Source organism: Salvia miltiorrhiza, chromosome 2, assembly GCF_028751815.1.
Source record: "Salvia miltiorrhiza cultivar Shanhuang (shh) chromosome 2, IMPLAD_Smil_shh, whole genome shotgun sequence".
Classification (NCBI taxonomy): domain Eukaryota; kingdom Viridiplantae; phylum Streptophyta; class Magnoliopsida; order Lamiales; family Lamiaceae; genus Salvia; species Salvia miltiorrhiza.
The window spans coordinates 66,131,351-66,157,241 of NC_080388.1; the positions used below are offsets into that span (position 1 = coordinate 66,131,351).

General features: G+C 33.9%; 3 protein-coding genes across 6 annotated transcripts; 1 reads left to right on the top strand and 2 right to left on the bottom strand.

Moving 5' to 3' along the window:
• Positions 1-321: 321 nt before the first annotated feature.
• Positions 322-5,551, top strand: LOC131013124 (developmentally-regulated G-protein 1). Of its 2 annotated transcripts, none has more exons than XM_057941149.1 (12): positions 322-550; positions 822-909; positions 1,158-1,225; positions 1,386-1,462; positions 1,686-1,866; positions 2,049-2,105; positions 2,817-2,891; positions 3,118-3,237; positions 3,990-4,160; positions 4,305-4,418; positions 4,561-4,731; positions 5,079-5,551. In XM_057941149.1, the coding sequence occupies exons 2-12, from the start codon at positions 840-842 to the stop codon at positions 5,172-5,174; spliced, it is 1,200 nt and encodes a 399-aa protein (XP_057797132.1). In that variant the 5' UTR covers positions 322-550; positions 822-839; the 3' UTR covers positions 5,175-5,551. The 2 variants fall into 2 exon arrangements, with proteins under 2 accessions (XP_057797132.1, XP_057797131.1); XM_057941148.1 differs by having other exon boundaries at positions 503-715.
• A 7,416-nt stretch (positions 5,552-12,967) lies between these two features.
• On the bottom strand, positions 12,968-14,638 carry LOC131013125 (protein BIG GRAIN 1-like A). The gene is made up of 2 exons (XM_057941150.1): positions 14,147-14,638; positions 12,968-13,921 (listed from the first exon to the last, which is right to left on the bottom strand). The coding sequence occupies exons 1-2, from the start codon at positions 14,399-14,401 to the stop codon at positions 13,058-13,060; spliced, it is 1,119 nt and encodes a 372-aa protein (XP_057797133.1). The 5' UTR covers positions 14,402-14,638; the 3' UTR covers positions 12,968-13,057.
• A 2,140-nt stretch (positions 14,639-16,778) lies between these two features.
• LOC131013126 (protein Brevis radix-like 2) lies at positions 16,779-21,013 on the bottom strand. 3 transcript variants are annotated; one of them, XM_057941151.1, is made up of 6 exons: positions 20,770-21,013; positions 20,338-20,470; positions 19,561-19,937; positions 18,322-18,454; positions 17,724-18,091; positions 16,779-17,234 (listed from the first exon to the last, which is right to left on the bottom strand). In XM_057941151.1, exons 2-6 carry the CDS (start codon positions 20,461-20,463, stop codon positions 17,156-17,158), a joined length of 1,083 nt encoding a protein of 360 aa, XP_057797134.1. In that variant the 5' UTR covers positions 20,464-20,470; positions 20,770-21,013; the 3' UTR covers positions 16,779-17,155. The 3 variants fall into 3 exon arrangements, with proteins under 3 accessions (XP_057797134.1, XP_057797136.1, XP_057797135.1); XM_057941153.1 differs by having other exon boundaries at positions 20,338-20,433; positions 20,770-21,004; XM_057941152.1 differs by having other exon boundaries at positions 20,338-21,005.
• Between the last annotated feature and the right edge of the window lie 4,878 nt (positions 21,014-25,891).

Here is a 25,891-nt window from a genome sequence, read left to right on the forward strand (position 1 = left end):
ATACTAGTAAACATAAAAAATTAAACAAGTTGTGATTTTCTATGAGTTTAGCACCCCAATTTATTAATCAAGACGCCCGAGATAAAACCAAAGTCTTCTTTTATTTCACTATTCCTCTTTGAAAAACAACCTTATCCTTGAGATAAATTAATTTTAATAATATAATAACTATTCATTGTATTATTATCTTACTTTTATTAATCACCATTTCCAAACCTAACATGGATACCAAACAATGAAATAAATACGCCTCTCAACTAATATTAAAATTAAGAATATTTTAACCTTAATTATAACATTTTTTAGTTATAAGATTAATATGCAATTGGGAGTCAAAACTTGGGGCGAATATATGGGCATTTCGCAGCCCATATCAATTCACTACATCCCACGATTTTAAGGAAGCGTTTGAAAGATTTAAGAACATTTTGTGGCACGCTTTTAACTAAACGATTCGAACTCGCTTCAGTAAAGCCCTACAGGCTGCGAATTCCTGTATCCTCTCCCATCTCTCTCTCTCTCTCTCTCTCTCTCTCGCCTCTTTCTCTAGGTAACATTTTGATTCAGTTATGTATATGTGCATGGCCATAGATGTATATGAGTGTGGATTGACATATCAAGTATATCGACGAGAATTCTGGATTCCGATAGGTTGTATGTATTTGCATCGAACAATTAATCTTAGCTGAAGCATTGCGGAAAGTGTTTATGTGCAGTTATAATCTGTTTACTTGAACTCCTCCATTTAGTTAGTAGTTCTATGAATGAAGCAATACTCAACTGATTGGGAGAATGTTGTTGCTGTTGTCAATTTTTTTCAGGTAAATAATTAAGGAAAGATGGGGATCATAGAAAAGATTAAGGAAATTGAAGCCGAGATGGCTCGGACTCAGAAAAATAAAGCCACAGGTGAATTCCATACCCCACTGCTCTCGTTTTTCTCCGCCTTCTCTGAATGAGTATATATCTGTGAAATGTATCTGTCGAGGTTTATAGCTTGTATTTATTTTATTTTATTTTATTTTAACTAAGCTTTGTGCAAGCAGCTGTGTTGTATTTTTGTTTCATGAAACTTTTCGGGCATGAGAATTGAATTGGAGTTGGTTCTGTTCTGAATTTAATTTGATGCTGACATTTTGTGTAACTTATTTGCTCAGAATATCATTTGGGTCAGCTCAAGGCTAAGATAGCAAAGCTGAGGACACAACTGTTGGAGCCTCCAAAAGTATGCAACCTTTTAGATTTTTGTTTTTGTGGGGTGAAGTTACAATGAATCATATCTTTGTTTCATTTGCATGTATTTGTATACTAAATGCGTTTTCTAGGTGTTACTATGCATCATTTGCAAGTTACTCATATTTCATAATTCTTTGATGGTGGATCAGGGAGCTAGTGGAGGTGGTGAGGGCTTTGAAGTTTCAAAATACGGGCATGGCCGTGTCGCACTGATAGGTTTTCCCAGGTTTGTCATGTGATTATGTTAGGACACATGTGTTGAAGAATTTAGATTAAGATAATTTGACTTTGATGACTAATTAAGTGATTTTTGGTATTTTCTCATTTTGTACAATGGGATTGACTGCCATTCTTTGTTTATGCATTAAATTGTCCTTTTTAGGTTATCTTAAATCATCCCTTTTCATTTTTTAAATTCTAAAGGCATGTTTAATTTGCTTTTCCTTTAGTGTTGGGAAATCTACACTTTTAACTATGTTGACGGGAACGCATTCAGAAGCCGCGTCATATGAGTTCACCACGCTTACCTGTATCCCGGGTATTATTCACTATAACGACACAAAAATTCAGTTGCTTGATCTTCCTGGAATTATAGAAGGCGCATCTGAAGGAAAGGGTCGTGGTAGGCAGGTAATTATATATACAGTTGATGCTATTACTTGATACCTAGTGAGACAGAATGGGAGATGCACGTGGTGGAGAGGTCCCGGGTTTAACCCACTCTGCTCCCCTCCCCCAACTCAAAGGAAAATAAAAATAAAAATGACAAGATTACACACCTGATTTGAACAGTTAAACTTCTTGTTTTTCAGGTTATTGCGGTTGCCAAATCATCAGATCTCGTATTGATGGTTCTCGACGCCTCAAAAGTAAGTCGTAGCTATATCAACTGCTCCTGGATAGTCCTATATTTCTCTATGATAATTTTGAACCACACTATTGTCAGAGTCATCTGTACTGATATTTCTGTGTGATGCTTTGACTGCGTTAAGATATTTGTTTGCTTGCCATTAGTAATGGAGTTTTTTCCCTCCTTCAATTGGGCATTATTGCGATCTCTTATATATTTAGAACACATTGCATATCCTGATGATTAATTAGACACATAAAACACTTTTGAGTATGTGCTTCAGAAAAATGTCATGAAAGCAGTCCATGCTAATTTTACATGACTGCTACTAATGGCCTTTTAGGTTGCTACATTATATGTGGTTCTACAAAGTGAGTTATTGGCATAATCCTTTGTTTATTTGGTTTTCCGGACACTATGTGAACCCTCTCTTTTTGGGAGCTTAAATACATTTATCCTACTTTGTAGAAGAAGATTATTGAAAAAAGTTATCTATTCCGGCATTGCTAGTAGCCTTGATATTTGTTTGCACTTGCTCGTTGATCTTCTGAATTTACATGGCTGCCTCGTGTTTTGCTTAGCATTTCTAGCTCGGCGAAATTGTACATTGAGATGATTAATAATTTGGGGTATTCTGATTTTGCTATGAGAAATTAGTAGTTAACTAGTTATATGATATCTTCATTCAGCTATCTCTGAATCTAATTTCTTCTTTATCCTGAAAATCTAGAGTGAAGGGCATCGGCAAATCCTAACAAAGGAATTGGAAGCAGTTGGCTTGCGTTTAAACAAAACTCCACCTCAAGTAATTGAACTTTCTCTATTGCATCTCTGGTTCTAGCATTTATTCTCGAGCACTACTTAGAACTTAAGTGTATGCTTTTAGGCCTTTTTCCGCTAATCCTTTTGGGAGGGATAAATCTTGAATATTGTAATTGAATAGCTCTTTTGGGGAGAGTGAGGCATTTCTCAAAGTTTTGACTTATAGCTTGTCTCATAATTGATGTGTGTGTGGTATTTCGTGATGACAGATATACTTCAAAAAGAAGAAGACTGGGGGAATTTCTTTCAATAGTACGCTACCGTTGACTCATGTGGATGAGAAGCTCTGCTATCAAATATTACACGAGTACAAGATTCACAATGCTGAGGTAACTACTAATCCCCAAACAAAATCAAACATGCACTAGTTTCTCTCCCTTTCTCTCCGTCTCCCTCTCCCTCTCCCTCTAACAAATTGAAAAGTGTCTCTCCACCGATGAATTTAGAAAACGACTTTTGTTATAGTTATCCTTTCACATTAAATGACATTATTATTTCTTTAATGGAGATATACATGCTTGAAAGTCAATTGTTTTCTTAGTTCAGAGCAAATATGATTTTGTTTAATATATCTGTGTGATGTCTGTACACATTACAAGTTACTTTATCTATTAGAAAGACCTTGAGCTTGTAGACAGATTCACATTTTACTTCATCTAAAATCTGTGAATTTCCTCTCCTAAAAGTGTTGATCTTCTTATAGCTTCTATTAGCTTGTGCTATGAGTATTACTAGACTTGAGAATAGCACAGAATTATCATAAGGAAAAGAAATACCCCTGGTATATAATACTAGTGATGCCTTAGCACATGACCACCAATTACTGAGCACACATTAAAACTGCTTAACTCTGAAACACAAGCAGCGGAGATTGACTTCAATGCTTGTAAACCCCGAGCTACAATGTCCCGAACCTGGTAGGAGATTCTCTTCTTCAATGTTTGTGTTCCAGCTGCCTGGTATTGTTCACTCTGTTTCAGTTTTGTGCTATGATATATGAAATGGTGACTGGTAATGGCTGAACTATGCACTAGGGCTGAGAATTTTCTTGACGGTGCTTTTCTACATTAATTTTCACAAGGTTTTGTTTCGTGAAGATGCGACCGTGGATGATTTGATAGATGTTATTGAGGGCAACCGTAAGTACATAAAGTGTGTATATGTCTACAACAAGATAGATGTTATTGGTATTGATGATGTGGACAGATTAGCTCGACAGCCCAATTCAATTGTCATTAGTTGCAATCTGAAGGTATTTGTTTTGTCCATGTATACCTTCCCATCTATCGTTTATATTATTAACCAAAAGAATTTGACGGACGACTGATAACTAGCATGTGGCCTCAAACAACTCACTTTTCTTGCTTAACATTGTGTGGTTATGTCATTCCAACAGCTCAATCTGGATAGACTGCTTGCAAGAATGTGGGAAGAGATGGGTCTTGTTAGAATATATACAAAGCCTCAGGGCCAGCAACCAGATTTCACAGACCCATGCGTCCTTTCTGCTGTATGTCTCTTAGTATCTAATACAATTCTGATACATGCATGTACTTTTGTGAAGCTCTCTTCTTGTACAGATAAAGTTACTGTTTTTTTTTTCTTTCCATTGATCTATTTTGTTTCCCTCAATGGTTGGACTTTTATTTCAGGGTAGAGGTGGCTGCACCGTTGAAGATTTTTGTAATTACCTTCATCGAAGCCTGGTAAAGGAAGTTAAGTATGTGCTGGTGTGGGGCACAAGTGCAAGACACTACCCTCAACATTGTGGCCTTAGTCATATTCTTAATGATGAAGATGTAGTACAAGTGGTTAAGAAAAAGGTACTTGAGCTTTTCCAATCTCGCCTCTTCGCGTTGCTCTTGATAAACACGATCATAAATATATTATCCTCAATAATTTATATGATAATTGATGGGAGCTAAAATTTGGTTGGACGGTTAAAATAGCATTTTCTATATAGTAGGATTTGATAAATTAGGATTATGTATCCCAAAGCAACCCTCTTGCTTCGAGCCTGATGAGCTTGTATCTTAAACAGCGACATGTTGATTTTGTTCATTGTTAGGGTATTATCCGTTTATTTATTATGACACTGGTCCTGACCTCCTGTCTCTGAACCAAATGGAGTCGAAACCCTGACAAATGAAACCCCGACTGCCTTATGCAGGAGAAAGAAGATGGAGGTAGAGGGCGATTCAAATCACACACTACAGGTCCTGCTCGTATTTCTGACCGAGAAAAGAAGGCTCCTTTGAAGACATAAAGTGGCACCGGTGAGTAACCTCTGGGAAACTCTTTACTTATATGTCGCTATATGCTGGAGGGACTAGCCAAAGAATTTCTTGGAATAGCGTGCTGAAGCTGAATCTAGATTGGTATTTCTCCTCCCCTGTGATTCAAAATAGCCATTCATCACTCACAGACGTTGAAGGTTGTGATTTTTGTGTTGATGCCTACTAATGTAAGACTTTAAGGTGGCAAAATTTGGTTATGTTGTACAATTTTTGAAATTTTATGTCAGCAGTCTCATCTTTTTTTTGTTTTTTAGGATTTGATTTACCATGTTTTCGTGTTATAGACACATATTGAGCTTATCGCATGAATCGATGATATGTAATATAAAATGCTATGTCGAAGTAATACATTCTCTCTCTCTCTCTCTCTCTCACACACACACACACACACTGGGCATGGAATATGTAAATTTTGATACTTACAACCATTTCTTATGTGGCTACGAAGTAACTCAACTTTAAAGGTCAATATGTATTGGTTCATTTCATGATTGTTTTTTAGTTACCAGTATGTGTGTTAAAATCAGAAGTTGTATAAAAGGAATAATAATTCCGGTTAAAATCAAGTGTCACACATCACCTATATTCGTATTTGAATTAAATAAACAGTTTTTTTGCCATATCTCTTTTTGCAATTGCATTGCAACACGTGCGAACTCGAGGTCCAGGGTAGTTGGTTGATGGGTACAATTAAGAGGGTAGGGCCCATTGGGCCTCATAGATGACATACGTATGGACAATGAGGGCCAGCCCATCCCATCATGCTCACCCAAACGTATATGGGCCTCCAATAGTGTTTTAGTTGAGATTGCCAGATAATTTTCCATATATATATGGCTGTGGCTGTGGTGGTGATAGGTAGACATGTCTCAACAAATATACTTAGCACATATAAAGAATACATTTCAAAATAATTAATAAACTCGATATATTACTAACCAATGGTTGTGTATAATTTTAGAGAAAACACGATATCAATCATGTTGCATGTGATGATGTCTTTACAAGAAAAAAACATCATTGAGATGCATGCATATTGCAGATCGTAATCTATAGGATCACAACTTCTTACATGAAAGAGGAGACTCAAGTGCAAGATTTGAAAGATTATCTTAAATTTAAACCCTTAAATGGAGAATTATATCTAAAAGATTTTCTTAAATTTAAACCATTATATGAAAGAAGAATATGGGTAATCATGCACCCATTTTCCGAAGGGCCTAGATGAATTGCCACCAACATAGCTTTCATAGCATTGTCCATAAGATACGAAGTAGAAGACAAACTAGATGATTTAGCATTCAAATTATTATTACTATTCTTCTTTTATAATTGAAGTTTTTGGATTGGCAAATCTATACACAAAAAATTGACCCACCTAATATTTTGTGGAAAGTTTGGAGTGGACATGGATAAGAGAGAAAGTTTAATCAAATCAGTACAAAGATAAGATTATAAAATGCTAAATATATATATATATATATATATATATATATATAGGGTGTGGTTCTAGAGAGAACTACATTATTTGTGAGAACGGGAGAACCATCAAATCTAATGCATTCTATGTAAAAGTTAATGCATTCGCTGTTAAAATTAATGCACTAAAAAAAATAAAAAAAATTGCTCCCTTCAGGATTCGAACCCAGGATCTGCATTCATCCAACAAGATGATGCATCCACCGTAGATCTTGATGATCAAATGGCTAAAAATGGTTCTCCGTTCTTTTTTTATTTACAGTTCTTTCCTGAACCTCTCCCTATATATATATATATATATATATATGAATTGTGGATGTGCTTAATTCTATCTCAAATTAGTGAACAAAAGAAAACAAAAATCAATGGATTATTGGCTGAAGATTGATCCCTTCTTGCACCCTTAAGAAAAGACAAGAAGTAATGAAAAACAATTATTAATTGCGCGCGCATATATACATATATATATAGGGGGCCGCTCCAATGAGACCCCCTAATTTTAGTGAGATCTAGGGTACGATCTGGTGCGTTTATTTTATAAATCCTATGGCTGATGTTGTATCTGGAGGGAGAATTTTTTTTGCAGGGTTCGAATCCCGGAGGGAGCAAAATATTTTAAATTTTATTATTCATTATTATATACTGTATTGTTCATCAGTATATAATGCCTTGTTCATCAGTATATATGTCTTATTCATTAATAATTTTTTAAATTTTGTTTTTCACTAGTATATACATATTGTTTGTTAGGTATAAGTTTTGTTCATTAGTATTATATGTCTTATTCATTGTCCTAGTGTTTCACGAAAAATAGGGGGTCTCACTGGAGCGCGCCCCTATATATATATATAAACTTAAATGTGGTATATGTAACAATTGCCCACAAAATTGGGAGCAGTGATTGTAACAACTTATTTTGGATACATGAACATTTAATAAGTAATGGATAGTGGCAGTTGAGAAATATAGGTAATAAAATACTGGGCACTTTTTAATAAACTGTTTGAAAAAAATAATGACCGCCAGGCGCCAGTTCCTAACAATTTGCAAACGTATGCTGTATGCAGTTTTAAAATACATCATGGAGGAAATTTTATTATAAGTTTATAAATAGAGAAGATTTTGAGATAGTTATATAAAATAATGAAAATGAATATTTATTTATAAATATTATTTTATTGAATTTTGATCATTTTTAAAAATTCTGGATGAAAATACCCTGAACTCATTATTTCTAACTGTTTTCGTAGTATTGTTATAATTTTTGCTTCAGACCCGATTGAGATTATTCAGGTGACCACGAAAAGCTCTTTATTAAAACGAAGAGAACGTGTTTTAGGGTCTGGAGTCAAAAGAGATTGCTTAAGGCCTCAACATGAGAATGACTAGTACAAATGGATTCTTTCGTATCATTCGTCCCAAAAGTGCATGAAAACAAAGAAATGTAAGCCCAGGACCACTTATGTCATCGCGCAAGGCACGATGAGTTCACTCCAAATCGTTGTTTTACTCCCGAAAAGGTATTATAATAGGAAATCTAAGTTGCAGACCAAAAGTTATGTCTATTTTAAATTTTGCCGACAACGATACTTTTTCGCGATCCTTAATTAGCAGCTAAATAACCAACGACAAGTTGTTCCACATCAGTAACACTTGGAACAAATGATATGGATGAGGTTCTTTTGTATCATTCGTCCCAAGAGGTAACACGCAATATTTGGGGCGACTGATATGAATGAAGTTCTTTCGTACCATTCGTTCTAATAGTAGCGGGGAACACTTGGGACGATTGGTACGAATGGTGTTCTTTCGTACTATTTGTCCCAATTGGTAGTGCATAACCGTTGAAACGATTAATACGGATGAGGTTTTTGTACCATTCGTCCCAAGAGCTGACGGGATTACTTGAAACGAATGGCACGAATTGGTCCATTTGTATCATTCATTCCAAGAACTGGCGCACAACACTTTGTACGAGTGAAATACGCAGTGTTCTGGCACATCTGGTACAAATATTTCTCTTTCGTATAGTTGAACGAAATATCATGGCTAGATCTGGAAAATAATTTTTTTTATGAAAAAATATAAAAATCGATTGGTTAAAAAATCAAATATGATCGAAAAAGTATATTTGTAAGCCTTAACCAAAGAAGGAGGTGAAGCACCAAAATCGCGTGAAAAATATATGAAAAAGATGATCGAAAAAATATACGAAGAAGATGATTGGAAAAATAAATAAGAAAAAGAGAAGTTTAAGCAAAATAAACACTTAAAAATATGAACGCCGTTGTCGGATAAAAGCACAGACGCCGTAAGGATCCTTACGGCGTCAGACAACGTGTGATGTAGAGAATCAGACGAGAGAAAATGAGTTATGGTATAAAAATATGGGCAATTTCGTCCCCTTAACAAAAGTTAATTAAAATTTATATTTAATTGATGTTATGATTAATATCTAGAGAAAAGGGAATGTTCTAGTCAATAATATATGCATAAAAGGTAAAGTGAAGAGTATTTGATTTAAAATATAATTAATGAATGGAAATAACAAGATGGAAGCATAATTTGAACGTGCAAACTAGTTCAGCATGCAATAGACCCACACCCACTTTTAGTCTACGAGTATTAATTAAATTGGAGTAAAAAGTACTAGTATATTACTACAAGCAGGGACGGAGCCAGTAATTAAGTTCGGGGGGCTGGATTTGTACGGCCCCCAATAAATTTTTTTTGGGCATTCTGTATATTTAAGGTATTTTTTTTAATTAAAATACGAGCATAATACTAATAATAACGAACAATGTTTTCATATATTATATAGTTTCAATATATCACAAAAAATTTTTTGGACATTCCGTATATTTAAGACATTTTTTATTAAAAGGCAAGCATAATAATAATAATAATAACAAACAACATGTTCATAGATTATATATTTTCTATATATTACAAATTAGTTTCAATACATTATAATTTCTTTTAGCATTTCATACATATTAGGCATTTTTTATTAAAAGACAAGTATAATAGTAATAATAACAAGCAATATTTCATAAATTATATAGTTTTAAATAACAAAATTATCCTTAAATTAAGTATATATGAGAGAATATAATAACCAAATACTCTTTTATAAAACAAAATTATTTTATAATAGGTATAAACATATATCTATATATATTAAAAAAAAAAAAAAAAAAACTCAAAATTTGGGAGGGGGCTCTAGCCCCCGGCTCCGTCCCTGACTACAAGTTTATTTTTCATCGAAAGCAATGATTTTACACCTCATTAACTTTACCTAATATAGCATTAATCATTTATTCAAATAGACTAAAACAGAAAATATGACAAAAATCGTGATATATCTAATTTTAAAGTGCATAGTGTGTATTAAAAAAAAAAACACTTTCATGTATGATATGTATATATCATAATATCATCAATTGTTATGTATATACGTGCCTAATATATATTATTATAATATGACAATAAATATTACTTAACCATTAAATAACAACATAAATTATACTATCAATTAGTTTGAACAAAAATATCACTAACTTTTGATTTACTAATACCTACGTATCAGATTATGAGGTCGTCAAAGTTAATGGTGCGATTGAACTTGTTAAACGTATTAGTCAAAATCTCACCTACCTAAATCAATCTTGTCTAATTTGAGGAGGTTTGTATCTCCTGTATAGTTTTTTTTTGAGGCAGAACCTATGGAGTATATTATTCTAAGATCATTCCGTACAATATCCCTAAGCCAACTAGGGAAATTTTAAGTCCACCTCATACGGTGCTCAATATGCCGCGCAAATTGCGCCAAACTATGTGCGGCTTTGTTTGCCGTTCTATACATATGATAAACGCCTATAACCAAGGTCTTCCTCGCCGCTTTCAAAATCTTTCTGATGTCAGTTGGCAGAAAATGCACTCACATATATCAAATAAAAATATTTTTTTTATTTTTATTTTTATTTTTATTTTTATTTTGAAAGATGATAAATTAATTGACAAAAACTATTTGTTTTCATTTTACAATCATATCCTAAACACCCTCCTTGAGTGCACCTACAACTATCCAACTCCATTCTCATTAAGTCTACGGCACTTTTTGAACATAGGATAGCCTTTCCTTCTCTTTTAGTTCAAGACTAGTTAGTATAACCTTTTTATAACTATTAAACCATAGTTGTTTCAACTATATATAAGCATGTCAACCATGTTATCATTCTCAATGTGGTCCTCATTTTCTATCACGTAATTATATATTTTACTAAATTTTCTATCACGTAATTATATGTATTTTACAAACTTTTTCTTCACTTAAATCGGTGCAATTTGATGGAGGTTTGACTCATTAACTTTACCCGTCTATTGCTCACATATTTTAATCAAATTTTTCGGGTGAATCAATTTAAGTATGAAAGGGAGACACCAATGAACTAAAGGCAAAGTTGAGGCATCAAAGACTTTTTTGGGTTCAATTCCACCTGCGTGTGCGGCGATGTTTTTTCATTTTAGATGGTGTTGTATTCTCACCTGCATGCGGTGTTGTATTTTCGTATTGAGGTCCCAACGTTTCTCACCTGCATGAGATGATGTTTTTCCACCGTTGAATGGTGTTGAGGTTCCTGCCTGCCTGCGTGCAAGTTGCATAATTAATTATATTCAGATATCACTTGTAATTTTTTTTAAAAAAAAGTATGAAAGGGAGTAATATATTTGTAATTATAAATTAAATATTTTTTTAATAAAAAAATGTCATTAATTTGGATTTGAATCTTGACCTATGTTGTTAATTTTACTTTAAGACGGTCTTATATAAAAAAGATTGTAATAAAGAATTTTGTGTAAAACATAGACAGATAAAGTTTACAAAGAAAGAATAATGGAATAATATATTCATCGTAACGTACTTTGCCTATATACATAGTAAAACTATAGATTATCTGATATATATATATATATATATATATATATATATATAGAGAGAGAGAGAGAGAGAGAGAGAGGGATAGTAGGGTTAGGCTACCGTAAAAACAGCTCTTAAAATAAAAAATACGAACCAATAAAAATGTATGAATTTTATGTAGAACATGTATGAATTCGTTGTATAAAGGTATGAATTACGAAAAATAATTTTTTTGCTACCTATGGGATTCGAACCCGGGACCATGAACTAATCCAATAAGGTGATGAATTAACCGTAGATTTTGATGATCTATGGGCTGCAAATTGTTCATATTTTATATTCTAAAATGTGTTTTTATTTTATATTCTAATATATATAGATATATATCTATATTTACTTATGGTTGAGTTTGAATTTCATGTGGTACCACTTACATAAATTTACAATATGGGATAGTGAAAAATAATAAAACAAGAAGAGATTTTCTTTTTTTATTTGGGGAAGGGAAACGGTGGATACCTTACTTCTTGCTATTCATAAACAGAAGTTTGCATCTCTTAGGATATATAAAAAAAGGAAAAGAAAAAGGTACTTGGAACCTTTCTTTATGGCTAATTTGCTCAATCAATTTATCACACATCTCATCTAACATTAGGTTTACGTACCGAACTTTTAGAGACCAACATCATCAAATTTTTCCAATAACCGTTTTATCACCATCATAAGTAAGTTCTTTAATATCATAAGTAAATTGTTAAATATCATTTCAATTAATGTATCACCAATACATATATTCCTCTTTTAATTTTTTTGAGAATAAATTCAAAATATTAACAAAAACACCTATAGGATATCTAGCCAAGTGAGAAAAAAAAAAGTATACCTTTTGTTTATCAAATAAAATTTCAAGAGAGAGAGTAATACAAAATAAAAGCTATTATTAGGTTGAAACTTGAGAGGAAGATTTTCCCTTTGCTTTCACTTTCACCCTAATCATCATCTTCAATCTTCTTCTTCTTTCCACTTTTTTCCCTATATTTGCATCATTCTTTAACTCAACGTACAACTGTATCAATTTTTACTTAATCTATCAAATACTCTCTTATAGAATCCCTACTTCACATAATTTTTTCATATACGTACGATAAAGTAATTAACATAAAAATAAGTAACAAGATCGAAAATAGTATCTTAATTATTTCTTCTTATTCTAATTCCCAAACCAATTAACCTACAAACCTCAATATTTTATTTTTACTTTTAATCCATCAAATACTCTTCACGTAATTAATATTTTCGTTTACATCCACTAATTAAATTTACCGAAATCGCAACGTACGTAAATAAATAAGATGGCAAATATATATCAACATTTATTTCTTCTTATTCAAAATCCCAAATCAATTAACTTACAAAACCTCAAACTCTTTTTTTGTGGGCAATTTTACAAATTCAATCCATTTGCATAATTTTCTCAAGACGAGTAGTTTCATAAACCGGTAGTTCTTCCATTCCAATAGCCGATAGATTCTCCAATTCAAACAAATCCGAACTCGCGCAGCTCGCTCCATCAAATTCATCGTCTTCATAATCAAATTCACGATCAAAATCTCGATTTTTATCGTGAATTTTGCTGAAAATATCGAAAGAATGCTCTTTCTTCCTCACATGCATGGCCAGCTCTTCATCAATGGCAGCTATGATCGAATCCACGTCACCGCTGTTGTTGTTTTGGAGCAACGATTTGCGGCCGCATGGCCGGCGATCTTCGTCGCTAGCCGGAAAAAACTTAACCGACCTCTTCGCGTCGGCGGCGGACTTCGCCGACGACGGTGTCGTCATTCTGTTTAGGCAGGAGCGCGAGAACGGCGAGGAGCAGGTGGTGGTGGTCGATTTCAGCGACGGCGAGTCGTCGCCGCATGCGGCGGGGATCTTCGATTTCTTCAAGTTTCCGGCGGCGAGGAGCGAGTTTAAGAAGGCGGCGACTTTGCCGCAGGGAGAGATCGGCTGCTTCACTCTCTTCAAATTGCCGTAGATTTTCTGCGCTTTCGACTTAGTCTTCACGAATCTGCTCTCGCTCTTCTGCTGACGCTCCGATCTAGATCCGTCGCTGAAACCTAGCCGATTAATTCCTGAATCGTCGCAGTTTGTCCCCTTTTTCTCCTTCCCGAACGCCGATTTTCCGGTTCGAACCGGCTTAGGCGGAGGAACCGCGAAGGATTCGGCTTCGGAAGGGGAGAAGAAACTACCGGCGCCGCAGCTGGAATCGGATGAACTGGAGCTCCAACACTGCCTATCTTTCCCTGACATCTTCTCCTGTTGAAATTCAAACAAACCTAATTAATAAAATCTCATTTGAGTTGAGTTCTAAAATTCCATACACATATACTTTGGATAAAATCTAAAGCTCTTGAGCTAAATCATATTCATAAAATTTAAAGATCGGGTGAGCAAAATAACATAAAATTAGTTATTGTATTTAAAAATAAGTTTGAAGGAACGTGAAATTAATTACAAATTATAAAATGCAAAGTAATTCACCTGTAACTTGGGTGTGGATCTTTGGCGGGCAATGGCCTTCTTCTCCATCCACCTCTCGATCATGCAAGCGCGTTGGTAATTGGCCATATCTTCGTCGGTCTTGAGGAGAAAGCCAGTGGTCTTCTTCCTCATTGATTCTCCCTCGTCTCCTCCACTATCAATGGATTGATAAATTTCTTCCAGCAGCGTTGAAGAGAAGGATAGGTTGTTGGAACTGTGATTACTCGTGCAACTGTAACTAAAACGATCTGCCATTGTTTGCCGTTTTATAGTTGCAGGAAATCAGAAAAAGGAGAAGAGGAAGACAAGGAATGATATCAATAAATCTTTAATGTCGGCTTAGAGAGAATCAACAAAAGCTGATCGAGAAAGAGATATTAGAGACAAGAGCACTGATGCGATGTGGGTTTGCCACAGAGAGGCTGCTAATGAGAGCTCAATGGCACGCTTAGAGAGAGAGAGAATGCGTTGTTCCATGCGTGGATGTGGTTACCTTTTATATTAAATTGGGATGGTAAATTTTGAGCAAGGTGAGGAATTATGGATGCAAATTTACTCTATCTTATTAATTTCCCATAAATTTTATTCAAGTATATCACCACCAAAATTCAAATTATTAGAGGATTGGCATTTTGCATAATGACAATAAACTTATTGTTTCACTATTCACGCTATGAGCGCTTTTAATGATAAAAGAATTACGAAATAGCACGAGAGATATTTATAATTAATAAGGATATTTTGATGAATTATTTTTCCTTCAAACTAACCGTAAACGTTACTTTCAACATAAAGTTGAGTCGAGTATTTTTGTTTTTCATTATTTCAAGATGTATTTAGTTAATCAAATACATTTGCATTTTCTTAATATTATAATAGTCACTTTTTCTTACTCGTTTGTTTCTACTATAGCTTATTTATTCACTACTTATTGATGAATATATTACTTTTTTTTAGGGAATGAATATATTATTTTTAAACTATTGATTTTATGAAATATATCGAAAAATGCATCATCTAGTATATAAAAGTCACTAAGAAAAAAATGTAATTAAAAAAACCACTAGAAAAAGAGTTCAATTTTTATGTTTTCATTATTATTACTATTGTTATTTTCAAAAGAAAAGGGCTACGTTTTCATTCGCACGTGCGCGCGTACTTGTGCACGAGAGAGAGAATATATAGAAGGTAATTATTGATGAGATGAAGAAATTATAGCCAACACATACTTGTGTGTGCGTGAGAGAGAGAGTATAAAAAACATGATTTGATCTAGTGATCAAATCTTAATAATATTCAAATATATAAAGTATGAGATATCGTGGGATGTAAAGTTATGTGATTGTGACTCAAGTATGTTCAACTATAATTGTATAGCATTCATACGAATCCACTAGAAAATTATTCCATAATGAATATCGAATTAATGTAAGATGCATCATAATACTTGTTTATACCTTTTTTTTCCTTCCAAAAGAAAATCTTCATTAAATTCGTCTATATACCAAAAAATGTTAGCAAATAATGTTTTTAGGCAATGTTAGCAATTGTGAATATAATTTATAACAATATTTGTACTACTTTCATCCCTGAATAAGTTTCCTCTATAGTCAATTATCGTATACCAAGAAAGGGGATAAATTTAATCTTTTTATCTTTAGTTATTGCTTGGAATTAAGGACAATAGACATATGAAAAGTTTGATATCACTTGCTATAAAATTCTAAAATATGACACTTGTTAGAATTTAGAAGACGAGTATTTATTTCCAAATAAAACACTTATTGTGTGTTGTGTGTTGGCCAAACGATAAGGGATTAATGCGTAAAGCCAAAGGTCTTGGGTTCGAGTCCTCTGTAGCGCGACCTTTAATTTTCTTTATTTAATATTAATAATTTATCAAAAAAAAAAAACACTTATTAAGAGGTGGAGGAGTACACGGAGAGGCGGTACCGAACACAACACGGAGAGATACTTGGAACTTATGAAGAAAGGGTATCAAACACAGGAGGGGGGCTAAGAACCTCAAAATAATTCTCTTCATAAACCATACTTGAGAGAGAGAGAGAAGTCGTAACTTGTCTAGTGGGCACAATGTAACAGGGCTAAAAAGATGAAGATAAATCCTTCACAAACTTGAGATTCCAAAAGGGACCATGAGAGAGAGAGAGAGACTTTAGTTCAAGTTAAAGAGGCATGAGAATCATGTACCATCACCAAAAAGAGGCGCAGCGGCAATCCCGAGAAACAAAATTCCAATCGTACCTTACCTAACTACACACATCTTCGAGTGAAACAAAGCAGACATTGATCAATCCAATTCACTACTACAACTATCAAAGGACACCCTCTTTACCTTTCCTACTCACAAAAAAGGGAAACTAGACAACAAGGCCCATTTCCACTACTTTATGCAGCCAACAAAGTAACAAACATGATCAGTGAAAGTCATAATTCAAGATTCCAAAAATAAACTAACCGAGTGGGAGTGTGATCCGAGACCCAATCGTTGCCAGTTTTCTTTTTCTAAAGCTGGCAATGCTTTCCATTCCCAGCTTATCCACTGTCTATCTCCCCTGCAATGTTCCTAGAGAATGCGTATAGTGATAATATCATATTATAAATGCATGTATGTGTAAATCTTAGACGCGTTGATGAATTGAAACATGAGATTCGTACACAATGATAATTACAGGTTCAAGACTTCGGCAAACTAAACGATTGACATGTGTTGCTGATTTTCCACTAACTAGAAGTAGAAGCCACATAAATGTCCACAAATTTTCATTGTGTTGTATGGTATAAGTTTCAACAGACAATAAAGTTATCCGCACCCTGATCATTGCTTTTTTCTCAAGAAAAGGGTGATTTCAAGAAATTCACCATAGCAAGGCGAAATTTCGACACACTAGAATTGGAAGAATGCAGCACCCGTTGATAACTTAGTAGCTTTTAGTTAAAGAATTCATGAGAATGGTAAGTGTATCTTCCTACTGAGTTTGCCAAAAGTCACAAGTATTGCTGTTGAATCCTCAATCTGTTCTCTTCCCACCACAATCTTGCTTGAGATTCTCCAAATCTTTCTCGGCTGCATTCATCATTTACAAAGTCAGATACAAGCAATGATGTGTAAGAATAAAAATTTACTGTGGTAAAGTGGCTCGTAATTGGTTTTTCCGTGTGAGCCAACCTTTTCCATTTTATTACAGTGGATAAAAATCATAAAATGGATCCAAATTACTTATTCCATTCACAACAAGGATAGTGAGATGTAACATTTAGATAGTGCATATAAAAGTGTGACTAATTGGTTTCCAAATAATTTCCCTAGTTTCTGAGATTAGCAATGGGATTAGATGTGATTCCCAGAATAATATTTGTCACCTTTAAGTTTGATACTAAGAAAGAGTATATAAAAGAAAGAAAGAGTGTATAAAAAGATCATATATATGTTGAGTCTTCCTCTTGTGGAAGCCAATCGTTTGTAGCTTCAGTATTATATGACATAGATGCTATTGATTGGTTCTACTTATTAGGAATCAAAGAATTACAGGTCCAGCTTTAAAGGAATGCTCACCTGAACCGCACTCTTTTAAGCTCTCGAGCACCATTTGAAAGTATTCTGATGGTAATGTAGACTCCAGGCTCATCTTGTTCAACCCACTCAGTCTCTAAATCACTAGCATTGCTAACTGAAAGCTCTCCAGAGTGATCAATCTCCCTTGAAGAACTTGAACGTGCAGAAGCATCAATGGATGACGTCTCAATTTTTGCAGCACTGGCGCTGGAGACTTTTGGTGTTGAGTTAAGACCGCCAGAATCATAGTACTGACGAGATTGCATTGGGTGCTGTTCGGTAAAGCTCTGACAAAAGTGGTGAGGAAGACGCTCCTTGCTCAGTCGAGGTGTCTCAGGGGTATCCTCCATCGATTCAACTTTTGAATTCTAAGGAAAAGGGATCACTTCAATTATTACTCTTTGCAAAAATCCATTGAAAGGTAAATCCCACAAGATAGTCACTGACAATGAATAAAAACCAGTATATATTGACAAGCACACAAATAATTGAACTGAAGAAAGGTATATATTCAACAAAATGGCAGGTTAAACCAGTTGGATGATCACTATTGTCACCATTAATGACATAAGAAGTATGAATTCTCAAAAAAGTATACCTCATCTTCTGATCGAGGAGTTGGCACTGGTACTGCATGACGACTGAACTTTTGAACATTGTATAATTCTATTACTTTATCCTGGTTCTCCGCCCACCACCTTTGAGCTTGCCACTTGTTAAATATCTCTCGGCTGTAAAAACAATCCAAGAAAAGTGAAAAGTGAGAAAATCGTGAACAAGTATTGTTGAAATCCCTCAATATGGAAAAAAACCAGATCAAATCAGGTCATTCTCGGGAACAAATAATATGTTAGAATTCTGTACAGATTAAGGTTTGATTATACAACAGTAAAAGCAGTAACTAAACATGCACAGTAAGTTACACAACTAACAATTCTCATCTTCAAGAAAACTTTTGAACTTTTATTAAGGCTCCACACAATATTCCTGATAATATGGCTAGCAATTGAACACTTTAATGCTAGTAACTCCACGAATAGAAGCAGCAACAGAAAAATACAGAAAAGGACTATCCAGTTTGGATTCTTTGTGGCACTTTTTATTTTTTCATTCATTTCTATTTAGATCGCATAGTTGACTTTTTTTTCTGATAAGTCCAACATTGATTCCCTCCCATGTGTCAATTGGGCAAATACGAACTCTTTTTATAAATTTTATTTTTATTTTTCTGTTAGTCAATTACCCAAACAAACTAGTATCCTCAGTTAAACGTTATATTCTCATGGTGATAGGACTAAGATGTAATAATATGTATTACTGATTTAGCCTTCAGTGCTATGCCATTTTTTCCATATCCCACCACTTTTTCAAAGAATCAAGGGCCACCACCATAATTGGGGGCTAGTGCAATTCATAGTGGCTAACATGCCCCAATTCAATTCAGCCACATTCTCCACACTTAGAAATCTCAAATTCTGCAAATAAATCAAGACAAGTAGATAACCACCAACTAAGATCAACATCATGGATACCACATTAAACTTTTCATCACTCGCGAAGAAATCACATGTTCCAGATATCATGTTGAATCAGATTTTGCAAATGCACTGTTTATAAAGCAGCAAAGAAAGCACTGCAGAATCACAAAATGATACTTAACACACTTCGCATTTACCAATGTGAACAGCCAAGTGAGCCATAATTCAATAAATGAACTTCATATCAATATTCAATGTTTCACAGAATAATGATACTTATTTCCATAAACCAGCCCGTCATATTAATTCTGCTTCACAACATGATATATAATTGATTACCCGAATAATTGATTCATTACCTGAATCTGATCCTCTTAATATCATTTCCACACTGTGGCAACGAAACAAATGTAATCAACACCCCAGGCTCAACCTGTGCAACCCATTCTTTCGGCTCATCTTCCTCCATAAGAACAAACGCCTCACTTCTACTGCTAACTGAAGCTGGTGTAGCATAGCCACTCGAGAGAGCCTTCAACTTCACATCCATTTCCTTTCCCCAAAGCCGTGGGGTGGACTCTGAACTGCCAGCCCTTCTGTATGAGCCATAGAACCTCTCTGACACCGAGCCAGCATCTGAGTCCAAGTAGTCCCGGCCCTTGCCGTGCCCTGATGAACCAGCACAGGGCTTGCAGTTCTTATATGCACCCGATGCCTTGACAGCCATGTCCTTGATCTAAAATATTCATGCAATCACAAATAAATACATCGAAAGAAGATTAGGAACAATTCAAAATTGCAGTTCTATAGATGATGCATCAGATTAAATATACCTGGCATACTATAAAACAAACAAACAAAACATGTCGTGTGAATTCAAATACTAAATCAAATAAATCGAGAGACATTCAACTATTAAGCTAAGAAACCACTTTCCATGAGATATTCACATAATACACAAAATAAAACATATATATGGTGGGCTCAATTTTTTGGCCTGCGTGATCGCCTCGATTATACGCGCAAATATATGGTGGATACTGGATGATACTACAACAGTCCATGTATTTGACAATGCTAAAAAACTTGGAGAAAAACTACAACAATAGGGTGAAATGAGGGAAATTAGTGTTTACTTGGGCAGTGAGGGTTTTGATGGCCTGTTTGGAGGAAGGAGCCGCAGCACTTCCGTCGTCCTCAGGCGGCTCCGGGAGAGATCCGGCGGCGTTCAGCTGCTTCGAGCAAGCTATGCACGTCAACATTCTATCGCTAAAATCAGAAGAAAACCAAACCGAAAATGCAAACAGCCGATTAATTCAGTAATCGATCGAAAAAACAAACAAACGGAGTAGTCTCTGTCTCGACAAAAAGAAGCAAAATAAATAAATCAAATGGCCATTTCTCAGCTGAGTCCAATCGTTACAATTTCGGGAAGTTGGGCAGAGAAAGAGAATGCAGGAAGAATGGGGAGTTTGAGGAGTAACGGAGGTGGCGTTAATGGCGAAGTAGTGTCATAGTTTCTGACGATTTAGCTTAAAATAGTATGCAGCGTGGGATTAATCTATCACCTCTCTTTGAGCCACAGCTCATGTGTGGGAGATGGACATGGTGAGTGCAACAAGAAATCTCTCTCTGTCTCTAGAAATGGAGGGGAATGAGGCTTGTGAGGAAGAGAAAGAGACGGCGGCAGTGTGGAGGCGGGCCTCAGCAGTGTGGGGTGTTTGAATCCAGCCCAACAATACTTTCCCTATCATTTAATTTTTTTTTTTTTTGAAACGCCTATCATTTAATTTTTGAAGTTGTATAAATTTGATGTCGAAGTATGATAATGATAATTTGTTGAATTTATACAAATTGAATAGTGTTACTACCACTTCCAAAAAAAAAAGGAATAATGTTACAGCCACGTCTATTTAAAACCCATATCAAATCTAAAACATCAATGCCCAAAATTATACTTTAGACTTCTACTATGGTTGACAATGTCGATTTTGCTTTATTTTTCGTTGAACAAACTCTTTCTCAGGGGAAGAAATTTTTACTATAAATTATTCCAAATTCAACCCTAATATTCAGAACCAACAATGGAAAGGTCGACTATCAGATTATTACAATTTGAAAAATCAAGAACCACACTTTCATTTTGCATGATATATAGCTTAAGAAGGAATCCGAGAATGAGTATGAAGAGAGATGATGCACCAACATTATGGTTTATGAGCCGTCATTGAAATTGAACGAACTTTGCAGGGAATTTTGTAGAGTTCGAGTTGGACAAAATAAACTGGAAATTATCAAATATATCAGTTTTTCATAAAAACATGAGTTCTCCACCGGCAGCAAGCTTTCCCCGCGACCTGTCATCCATGGCCTGGAATGTTTTCCTGGCGACGGCCCTAACCGTGCGACGCAGAGCTGCACGCGCCATGCATCGGCGCCGGCCAGAAAGCGTCCAAGCTGAGCGGCTCCTTTCTCTCTCTCTCTCTCCCCACCAGGCCAACGCATCGTTCCAGTCGCCAGGAAAGAATCGACCCCCAATTAGCCCCTCTTCTTCTTCGTTCCAGTCGCCGAGAAAGAATCACTACAAGAAAACACGGCTCTAACAACCGAATTTTCGGTCGTTAATCGTGTTAACGACCAAATTAACGACTGTTTTCGGTGGTTGTTGTTTGAATCGTCGTTCCGGATCCCAATGACCATTTTTTCCGGCCGTTAACTTTAACGACTGAAATTTTATTTTTAACGACCGAATTTTCGATCGTTAAAAAATAAATACTCCATCCGTCCACGAAAGTATGACACTTATGTCATTTTTTATGTCCACCAAAAGTATGACATTTTCCTTTTTAGAACATGGCCCCACATCTTTTTCTTAACTTCTATCCTTACAAACACTTTTTATTTATAAAAAAATCTATTTCAAATTCAATCTCAAACACACATCTCATAAAATGGTGAGACCTTTTCTCCACTACGTAAAAATCATCATCAATTTTATTAAAATATGTGCCCATCAAAAGTGCTATACTTTTGGTGGATGGAGGGAATAAAAAATAATATTTTTTTTCAATCTATCTTTATATCTCACAAGTATTTTGGTATTTTTAATATTTTTTTTAAGAATAATTTTTTAAGGTGGTCTTGGGTGCAACCGGTTGCACCGTGCTATCGGGTTGCACCCTCACTTAAATCATGATCTGTACCCTAACTTGAATCCATATCATGATCTTAACCGTATAAATGTATTTTTAATGTATTTTGACCTTATTTGCATACAATTTGACGAACTTTCCAGTGGGTCACCCATCTTAGTCGTGCTCTAGATCAGGCACGATTAACCTTGAAGTTCATTTTGAGTAATCATCAGTACAAAACACACGTATTATTGATATAACTAACACTTATTAATTCATTTAAACTCTATTTCAATACACAATATCATTCATTCATAACCTTAGAATATGTCGAGATGATATCTAATAATTGTAGTGCCGGCGAAAGAGTGATAGTAAATATATGATCGAATTTAAAATAATATAAAATTAATATTATCGTAATTTTTTTCAAAGAAAATATTATGAAAAAATAACAATCAATTTCTAAAATAATTAGAGTATAGTGTAATAAATAATTATTTGATTTAATAAATTATTAGATTTATTATCTTCAAATAATTATTAGATTTAAAATAATTCAACTTTAAAAAGTAAATGTAATAAATAATAATACTATTCTATATTGATATAGTGTATTTAAAGTAAATCATACTAATATATAATGTGGAGTATAATCTATATATATCTATACAATATTAAAAAGGGAGTTTCCAATTTGAAATCAATTTCAAATTAATTTGAAAATTAAGTGGCAATTATGTAATTATAATAAAATAGAAGGTTTATGTTTAAACTATATATTTTTCTTTTTATTTTCATTTTCTTTAACTTCTTATTTGTTGTTACATTTCTTTCCAAAATTGGGAAATTTGATTTTTTATAAAATATTTAATATGCATATCAAATCAAAGATCACTATAAGAGCTTTAATATGATACGTATATTGTATGAAAATATTTGATTTAAAATGTAAAAATTAAATTTGTTTAAATATTAAAGTTTTACAAATTTCTCTCTCCTCTTTCATCTTTTTAATTACTAGTATTTTATTTTTAATTTTTTTAACTTATTTTTTTGTTTTTGTTTTTCATACTATCAAATTTTATAAGTGTGAATTCTTTTTTATTTTCTCAATATTCAATTAAAGTTAATTTTTTATTATATTTATAAGTATAATAACTAAATTAGTATTAATTTTATATAAATATAAAAATATAATCAAATATATGCAAATGCTAGTGTATATATATAAAGAGAAGTAAGTGTAAATAAATTCAATTAGAATGCTGAAATATAAAGTTTATTAAAAAAAGAATAAAGAGGTTCAAGAGATAAAACAAAAACAAGCGAAAGCACCCGCGAGAAGCCACGGGTAGTGTGACACCCAAATCCATTTTAATTTTAAATGAAAACGCACGCGGAAAAACTATGAATATAAATAAATATTTAACGAGAAAATCAGGAAATAAATTCTTATTAATAAAATATTTAAAGGCATGGTTTTATAGTTCAAATCTCAATTTAAAATCAAACTCAATTTAATCAATAAAATTAGCCCAATTATTAGAAGTCAAATTTTAGCTCATTAATGAATTTAAACTTAAGCCCATACTTAAAGCCCAACATCTCTCTATCTCCCTCTTAAATCCCTCTCTGCACTCACTATTCAACATACACACGCACACTCTCACACACATACTCACACACCAGCACACCCTCTCTCTCTCTATATTCCTAAACCTCCATTTCTCTTTCTGCCTCCCCTATATCTATTTCCTTTTTCCATGTAATTATAAGATTTATTCTATTTGATTTCTTATGAAAAATAGATAATAGATTTGATGATGTGTATGCATGTTTTGGATTTGAAGAACGGAATTTCTTGTAGAAAATCTGATTTTGGCATGAATTGGAAGAAATAATTGAGATGATGAAATAAAATTACATAAGCTCTGTACAAGATTTAAAATTTACCACTTAGAAGCGAAATGAACAGACAAGAAATCAGTAGCTGGGGTTTTGATTTGCTTTCAGAAAGTGAAGGAGCTTAATAAGCTAAAATGAGGCGGTGGAATAGATAATAAAACAAATTCCAAAAGATTGAGAAAATTAATTGGATGGCTGAGGAGAAAACTTGGCTGCCAAGAGTTAAAATTTGTGGCTAAAAATGGAAACAAATGGTGGCTTCTTGAGAAAGGAAACACGTAGCAAATTTTTGAAACAACAGGGAAAAATGAATGATGATTACTAAAAAGTCATGGGCTCATATTGGGCTCATTTAAACTCCAGCCCAATAAAAGTAATTGAGGCCCAATATGGAGAAATTAACAAATATTTATTCAGGCCCAATAATAATTTTCTATTTATTAAAATTAAAGTTTGTAAACTTAAAACTATCTATCTAACTAGGGGCGCGACTAGACTAAATTCATAAACTCGACTCATAGATATATATATTAATAACTCGAAAATATAACAATTTCCAAATAAAATTTGCAAATGAAGTAAACGGTTTTGGGCTGTGACAAACCTACCCACTTAAAATAATTTCGTCCTCGAAATTTAACAATTCAAAGCTGCAATAATCTTCAACATGATAACTTGAATACTGAACTTGAATTTTCTCATAATAACTTCAATTATTGCAGCAAATTTCAACATACTTTCAACGTAAATAATTTATACTCATCCCCTTGAAAACTTTTCAAATACTTTTACCTTGGAGTCAGAGCGCGCAGTGGTCGAATGACTTTCTCACATATGACTTTTAAAAATTTTACGTAAAATATTTTGCAGAGTCTACAGGAAAGTAGACCTGCTCTGATACCACCTTGTGACACCCAAATCCATTTTAATTTTAAATGAAAACGCATGCGGAAAAACTATGAATATAAATAAATATTTAACGAGAAAATCAGGAAATAAATTCTTATTAATAAAATATTTAAAGGCATGGTTTTATAGTTCAAATCTCAATTTAAAATCAAACTCAATTTAATCAATAAAATTAGCCCAATTATTAGAAGTCAAATTTTAGCTCATTAATGAATTTAAACTTAAGCCCATACTTAAAAGCCCAACATCTCTCTATCTCCCTCTTAAATCCCTCTCTGCACTCACTATTCAACATACACACGCACACTCTCACACACATACTCACACACCAGCACACCCTCTCTCTCTCTCTCTATATTCCTAAACCTCCATTTCTCTTTCTGCCTCCCCTATATCTATTTCCTTTTTCCATGTAATTATAAGATTTATTCTATTTGATTTCTTATGAAAAATAGATAATAGATTTGATGATGTGTATGCATGTTTTGGATTTGAAGAACGGAATTTCTTGTAGAAAATCTGATTTTGGCATGAATTGGAAGAAATAATTGAGATGATGAAATAAAATTACATAAGCTATGTACAAGATTTAAAATTTACCACTTAGAAGCGAAATGAACAGACAAGAAATCAGTAGCTGGGGTTTTGATTTGCTTTCAGAAAGTGAAGGAGCTTAATAAGCTAAAATGAGGCGGTGGAATAGATAATAAAACGAATTCCAAAAGATTGAGAAAATTAA

Coding starts and splice junctions, on each gene's coding strand:
- LOC131013124 (XM_057941149.1), top strand. CDS start 840: ATGGGGATCATAGAAAAGATTAAGGAAATTGAAGCCGAGATGGCTCGG. Junction 1,463..1,685: donor GCACTGATAGGTTTTCCCAG/GTTTGTCATGTG, acceptor CTTTTCCTTTAG/TGTTGGGAAATCTACACTTT. Junction 4,419..4,560: donor ACCCATGCGTCCTTTCTGCT/GTATGTCTCTTA, acceptor CTTTTATTTCAG/GGTAGAGGTGGCTGCACCGT.
- LOC131013125 (XM_057941150.1), bottom strand. CDS start 14,401: ATGGCAGATCGTTTTAGTTACAGTTGCACGAGTAATCACAGTTCCAAC. Junction 13,922..14,146: donor GATCCACACCCAAGTTACAG/GTGAATTACTTT, acceptor GAATTTCAACAG/GAGAAGATGTCAGGGAAAGA.
- LOC131013126 (XM_057941151.1), bottom strand. CDS start 20,463: ATGTTGACGTGCATAGCTTGCTCGAAGCAGCTGAACGCCGCCGGATCT. Junction 19,938..20,337: donor TCAAAACCCTCACTGCCCAA/GTAAACACTAAT, acceptor TGAATATTTTAG/ATCAAGGACATGGCTGTCAA. Junction 18,092..18,321: donor CTCCTCGATCAGAAGATGAG/GTATACTTTTTT, acceptor CCTTTTCCTTAG/AATTCAAAAGTTGAATCGAT.